Source organism: Opisthorchis viverrini (assembly GCF_000715545.1).
Source record: "Opisthorchis viverrini unplaced genomic scaffold opera_v5_36, whole genome shotgun sequence".
NCBI classification, from domain to species: Eukaryota; Metazoa; Platyhelminthes; class Trematoda; order Opisthorchiida; family Opisthorchiidae; genus Opisthorchis; species Opisthorchis viverrini.
Window position 1 is genome coordinate 2,059,587 of NW_008751692.1, and position 7,034 is coordinate 2,066,620.

The 7,034-nt window shown below is 48.3% G+C and overlaps 2 protein-coding genes across 2 annotated transcripts in view; one reads left to right on the forward strand and one right to left on the reverse strand.

Annotated features, from left to right (window-relative positions):
• The window catches only part of T265_02812 (hypothetical protein), a gene marked incomplete at both ends in the record, with an annotated part of 7,759 nt that extends 4,878 nt beyond the window's left edge, over positions 1-2,881 (forward strand). Inside the window, 2 exons of the mRNA XM_009167137.1 lie at positions 49-208; positions 2,723-2,881. Of these exons, the coding sequence (XP_009165401.1) occupies positions 49-208; positions 2,723-2,881 (319 nt within the window). The remainder of the gene's footprint in view (positions 1-48; positions 209-2,722) is intronic.
• T265_02811 (hypothetical protein) lies at positions 546-3,827 on the reverse strand (the record flags this gene model as incomplete). The annotated part of the gene is given in 6 exon segments (XM_009167136.1): positions 546-872; positions 907-1,014; positions 3,129-3,233; positions 3,272-3,500; positions 3,623-3,780; positions 3,798-3,827. 6 exon segments carry the CDS (start codon positions 3,825-3,827, stop codon positions 546-548), a joined length of 957 nt encoding a protein of 318 aa, XP_009165400.1.
• Between the last annotated feature and the right edge of the window lie 3,207 nt (positions 3,828-7,034).

Genomic DNA, 7,034 nt, shown 5'->3' on the forward strand with positions numbered 1-7,034 from the left:
TGGTTGTACGTGGGCTGGGATACTGCCAGGGCGCCCACACCTAGACAGGAGGACGATTAGGGTCCTCAACCAAAGCCTTTGGCTCAAAAGCCTAACCGCAAGGCAGCGGTGTTTGGCGGGAAATGCAAATGCATTACCATTTCTACGAAACAAGTCGCCACATGTTCCAACCCCCAACCTGGATGACCAACCTGGTATGAGAGACTCTGTGAGTGTCGCGGGACACTCTCCAGTATAGCTCAATGGATCGCTGAGGTGCGCAAACCGTCACACCACGGTAAGGTCCAGTCTCTTCGTGACGGAGAATATGCGTACTGAATAGCAGAACCATCATAGCCACTGGTTAAGGTGCGAGCTTATTGACTAGATGGTTCGCGGCCCGAACGTCACTCTGGCATATTAACTGTTTCTGTCTGGGCTTGGCAGCCTGTCTATAGTCATCCCCCGGGTGGCACACCGGCTATGCAGCGAAGGGGTATTGCAGCCGAACATTGCCCCAACTACTAATTCAGCAGTGTGGCATCATCACCGTTTTGTCAGAGTCATTACATTACAAAAGCATTGACACTCAACTTGCAAACATTAGGGACATAGCGAATAGTGACTGATATTCTGGTATCCCGGTTGAGCATCCCAGTGTGTGGTACAACTCCAGGGCCACAGGCATCGAGATTTACGATTCGTGCTCTATGAATCTCGTCGGACAGCGCGCACAAATCGATGTTGTCAGAGGTGCAGATGAAGTCCGTAGAACTACACTCAATACCGTGCATGTAATGAGTGTACAACTTGTCCGTCACCACATTCAAACTTCGAGGTTGTAAAAGTGCGGAGCCAATGTACCGGCTGGCGTAAGAAGTCGACTGGGAATCCTGTGGAATATGGAAATGACGCCCAAAGACATACCTCATTCGCATCATTGTCATCCAAGGGTCGATAGAAATCTAATATTCCGTAAGATCCCAAATTGAGAGTTGCCACAACTGGAAAGTATAAAGGTCCATCATGATGGGGCTGCCAAGATGGAAGGAAGCAAATTCAAGCATCACGACTGAGTCAATAGCTAAGATGAAATGCACCAGTATAGAAAACGGTATTACACGACAGGCATCAACATAGAGAATAAATCTGCGTCCATAAGTTGTGTGTCAATTAACACAGAAAAGTTTGCGGATCAGGTAGACCCTCCAGCAAATCGGCCCTTTCTGTCTAAGCTCTTCTGAACTTACAACGTATCTAGTGGACCACGACACGTCGAAATGTCACTGCAGCTGAGGTTTTCAACTTTTCCTTTCCTTGAAAAAAACAAGCCCTTGGTCGGTCCCTTCAGGCGGTCTTCAAGAGAAGCGAAACTGAGACAGCACGGCTTCCAGTGACAAACAAAGGCAGAAGACAATCAATACAGAGAGCAAAAATGACACACGTCGTTTTGGAATGTCTCATTTGTCGGAAGAAAAGCCAGCTAAGTGCTTTCTGACCGAACTAACCTAATAAATATGTGTAGAAGAAAGTCGCCCAAGTTAAATACTGGTGTGGGTTATCGTAACACCACTAGTCCGACTCGTAACGTGGTCAGTTCCTTCCGTTGACGAATACACTTTAAAATCCATCCAGAAACGAACCGATGGTGATGAATGTTTCTTCTCCCAGCCCTACCGTTGACCATTAATCATTCAGCGTTCCCAGAGAAGATGAGTTACTGAGCATCATCATCACTATCAGCTGTAAGAACTGCGTACTTGTCGTACAGTGGTTATAGGTGCCACTATGTAGTTCACCGATGATGTGGGGAGGCGGGAGTGATTTAATTGACACGTAAATACAGGATTGTCAGTGGGCTTTTCATTGACGAGATTGGGAGGGGAGCTACGCATTGAAGGGAATAGCGTAGATGCATGAGTACCATTGAGTGCGCGACTGGGCCACGTCTGACAATGTCTTTAACCAGTGATGTCTTGGGGTTACCATCCAGAGAGACGGCAATAACCAATGCAGCTGAGTTTGCCGGTAATATCCTTCATACCTCTGGCTCGCTTCCGCCCCTCCCTTAGTTGTGCGAAAAGAACCCTTCGAGGAGGTCGGTCGACTGGGTCTGAGTGGATTCGGGAGTCGTTTCCTTTGTGTCGAAAAGACGGAGGCTTTCAACAACAGGTGTGCAGCTTGTACGCGCGAGTTCATAAAAAGCAACTAGCCGAATTCAGATACAGCAACCGGACTGATAGGTTTTCGTCTAAAGCCCACAGTCCCTTATTAGCAAAAGGCACTAAACGTCTTCCCCTCTTCTAACGTGATTCTGCTGGTCGGTCGATACCAAAAGACGAATGGCATTCGAGTTTATTGACACGGTCTTGGGATGTGTGAGTGTGATATGCGAGATGCCTGTGCTAGAATTCTAACCGATGAAACCGATCGAATGTTTTCGGTTAACCTTCTTCTGATCAGTGGACGAACACTTTCTATCTGGATGAGAATTTGCCCCTGAACAATGTAAGATGCCCAAACATGAGAAATGTGTAATTTGCCCAGTCCTGTCGGAACTTCACAGTCGGGCAATACAATGGACTTATTAGACCTGGCAAAAATTTCTGGACGATTTTGAGCAACCGGAGGAACTATTAGATTAGCAATCATCACTTGATTCACTATTCCATGTCCACATATACCGCTCAGGCCTAACAGAAGGGAGTTGGAAACAACAGTGAAGTGAGTCGATAAGCCTCAGAAACAGTTGCCAAAAAAATCGTTCAGCTGTAGCACCCTTTCGGTGCTTAACTGCCATGCCATCCGAAGGAAGCCAGGTTGTCCAAGCCTAGACAGGGGAAGTCGAGAGGCAGAGATCGGGTTCGAACCACAGATCATCCGGCAAATAAATTCCCTCTAACCACTGCGCTATCACGCCCTTGCCAGCAATTCAGAGAAAAAAGGGACACATTACTTTGAGCCCATTGGCACAAGGTCTGGTGGCGAAATATGGAGACATGTTTTGTTTTCAAGTTTCTATCCGCTGGTTACTGATGCGAACAACCTATATCGGTGCTATGAGCAGTTTGACCGGCAATGTCCCAAGGAAGAATCGGAAGCTGAGGATAATGAATGAGGCGGAATAGGATAACGTCGTAATTACTCACCGATATGCCTTGGCCAGGCTTGTATTCGTTAATCAATACGTGGTTTGCACAGTGAGAGCCAAACACCCCAAGGGCAGACACACGGTCGACAAATTTGGTCAGCCACTGCGAGACAGCTTTGCACGGGTAGCGGAAATACCTACTGGAGGAATTGGCTCAGATAACATTCCTTTCGGGTGTGGTATCCCGCCCCAGTTTTGCAGCCGACGTCCGCTGAGAGTAACCCACTTCGGAATCGGTGAAGCATAGATAAAATCACATAGGTCTCGTTCTTCTGTTGCGCTCAGAAAATCTGGTATGTAGTATAACCGGGAAGGGAAGTTCGCCACCGTATACTGCGACAAGTCAGCAAGCATATTGGAGGAAAATAAACTAAAAAAGAAGGTTTAAAATACGAATAAACGCTCGTCTCAGTTGCATTGAATCCACAAAACGGTAGAACAATATTTTCAATTCTCAAGTTATCAGCTGTAGACCTCGTACCATGGGTACACCGGTTCCAGCTGCTATAGTTTTGATCACCGGAAAGTGGGAGATACAACCAATCATTGAGGGCGATGGCACCTACAGTTAGTTTGGAAACTGGGCAGCTACATGCTGAAAGCGATAGCTTTGACGCATGAGTCCAACTGACTGCACGATTGGGCCATTTCTGCCAGTATCACAAACAAATGATGAGTTGAATCCCGGGGGCCCCATCCAGAGAATCACCAGCAGTCGACCCGACTAAGCTTACAGTTTAGGGTTTTCATTATTCGTTGTCAAGTAGATCATTGTCCGCCTCTCGGTCGCTTCCAGTCAACACAGGGCTGGGCAAAAATGGCTTCGCGAAGCAGACAGTCTTCTGATATGTGGAGTGCATGTCCTAGTCGGCGTAACTCATGTGTCGCACTTAATTCGTTCTCCCTAAAACCATCAGAAACCGAAAAAAACGTTCAGCTGTAGCACTCTTCCAGTACCTAGCTGCCGGGCCACCCGAAGGAAGCACGAGGGCTGGGATACTACCAGGTTGTCCAAGCCTAGACAGGGGAAGTAGAGAGGCGGAGGTGGGATTCGAACCACGGACCTTCCGGTCAGTGAATTCGCGCTCTTACCACTTGGACCGTTTCGCCCCGCGAGACGTACCTCAGCACTGCTAACCCGATGTTTCCAATGCTTCTGAAACATCGGTGGTCAAAACTGACAACCTTCGTATGCCCCATGCGTGTAGAGGCCACGTTTCTGATCAACGAAGCAGTATGGATCGCACTGCCGCAGTCTGAACTCTGCCCTTGACAGATAAACTGACGTTGTGTCAGTGCCATGAGTGTTGGAGGTACGCAGAAGCTGCCCTGGCCTTCCCGATTCGAGACGTAATCTCACCTCCAGACAGACAATCGGAACTTGCACAACTGCCCAGGTAAACCAACTTATCCACCACGTCGATTGGCTCACCTGCTAGAATGAGATTTGAGTTTGATCCTACCTAGTCTTGTAGCAGGTGTGAGGCACATGCTGCCAAACCACGTGACGGAACTAGTTAGGTTAATTAAAACAGTTTGCACTTTTGAAACATTTGAACAGAGGATAGCGATACGAAAATCTGCAAAATAAGCTTTCATAAGTAGAAAACGTCTGGAAATGGTAACGGCGCGTTTCTGAGAAGCCACGGCGCTCAAAACGCTCCACTTTAGCGATGCTTTGGAACGAGGGTGCCTGAAACGGTTTGAGAACCAGCACAAGCACGCAGTATATTACAACGGTTGAGGCATTGAACATTCATAGGGCTTTTAGATAAAACACTATGGAGTTCTCTCTTCACGGATCCCCCGAATCGAACTCCTGGACCGCCCATGCATCTCAAATCAGTTTTCTTATCGTTTGGCAGCATCTGTTATTCAGAAAGGTGGAACACTACTCCTAGTGTTCAAAGCTCTGGGCAATAAGCGTGTGAGCACGGGGGGCTCATAAAAAATCATCTGAAAGCGATTTGATCAGGGTCACAGTGGCGGCGTGAAGAACTACAGGAAAACTGCTATTCGGCGCAGAACTCAGGAACTGGGGTACTTGAATCTCAGAGTAGGGTGTTCTAAAAACATTTTTGGATCCAAATCAACCCGTGGCGTTTTAATTACTTCCTGTGTATCAATTAATTACCTACTTATGACACCCCAACATTGGCCGCCCTCAACCTACCCTCTGACTGTTTACCACATGATTAGGCTTCCTTAAGTTATATGCTTGCTAGCACCGCTCTGGTGCCGCTATGGCCGAGAAGCCCATCCCACGCAAGATTGGCCAAGAATTCGGGACGCTTGCCTGTCCGGCATTAAGGCGAGAACTGATTGCTCGAAAGTCTGGGCCCAACAGACAACCTAACCAAACGCCGGTTGCAAATGGCGCATCCAGAACGCGTCAGAATTTCCAGAAAGTCATAGCCACCTACGCTATATATATGAAGCGCTGTACAACTGTTCCTGACTTCGTTTTGGGCGTTTATATACCTTGTGCACCTTTGGTGGTTGTTTTTGACGTGAACGCCAGCTTGGGAGGCTCAGACCGAGAACTAAGCTCAGGGAAATACCGTTACACACCACTACATAAATCGAATTAACCGATAAGGACACCACTCCCGTCTTTCACCAGGCGACTGTCAGACCCTGCTACCCCATCATTTCTACCTCCACTCCGTCCAAAGATGTGCGTCGCAGTCAAAAGCCTCAGTACTCTACCCATCACTCCTCAAGACCGGTCGATCATCATCACCAAAGACAGCAACATCAATGTTGACACTGATGCTTCACTGCCGTACAACCATTAGGTTCGTTCAATTACTTTTAAAGCCCTAGAGCGAAAAGATTAAGAGAAAGGGTGGGTCAAACATTCTGAGGTGCTTACACCTCCAAGCGCTCAATCAGACAATCTGGAAAGAAGCTGACACGAAGGTCAATGGCATCGATTGGCCGCAATTTCTTGCGACGCCTCCAACCAAGAACAAGTGGGATCACGGGGACCCCATCCTGGAAGGCGCACAACACCGACAACACCCAAACTTTTCGTGATCTCTTTCATCTTCTGCCAGGCCATGCGGCGACCGCCGCTATTTGCGCCATTCTGAAGGAGGCACGGAAAACGACACTCGTCTCGGTAGGTGGTGCTTCGGCGTGTGTAGCACATGACCGAGCCTTCGTAGTTGGTGATGCTGAATGTTTTCCTCGACTGAGGTACCTGCCGCACAACCGAATACCCGTCTTCTAATCACGTCGTTACTAACAACGCTGACGCTGGTCGATGGAGCACTCAGACCGCTCAAAAGTCGATAATATTCTGAACAGTTCGCGTTCAAGCTTGTGTATTGTCACTAACTCACTCTTCCAAGGAACTTTAACTCTACAACAGCGACGTCGGTGATTCCCTAGTGTTTCATTGTTCACCATGATCCTGATATTCCTGATACCATTCACCTGCATTGCTAATCCCTCCACTACAACAGCTTCACTCATACCCTTTGTGACCCTGGCCATTAGCCCGAAGTTCAAGGCCGCGAGGCCCTGGCGAACTGCTCAGTATTCGCACAATGGGATTGCTTCACGGATTTGCAGACTGATACAACGGATCGAGGCTTTTGCCTGAGTTTCCCGGGTTGCTTTTGTTCTTGTCGNGGACTTGAGGCGGCAACCATTCTCGTGGCGGCCCGCTGGACACGCTCAATGAGGGTGACGTCTTTCGTACGTCCTGTGTAGACAACTTGGGTTGGGTACTCCAGGAGCAGACTGACGTAGGCCCCATAGAGTACTTGGAAGTCCATGCGAGTAATACGGGAGAAGGTGCGTCGGGTTATCCGTAAAATGGTGAATGCCTTATGGGTCGATTTCTCATGGTGTAGTGAGAAGGACTGACTCGTTTATCAATCGGCTCCGGCCTAAG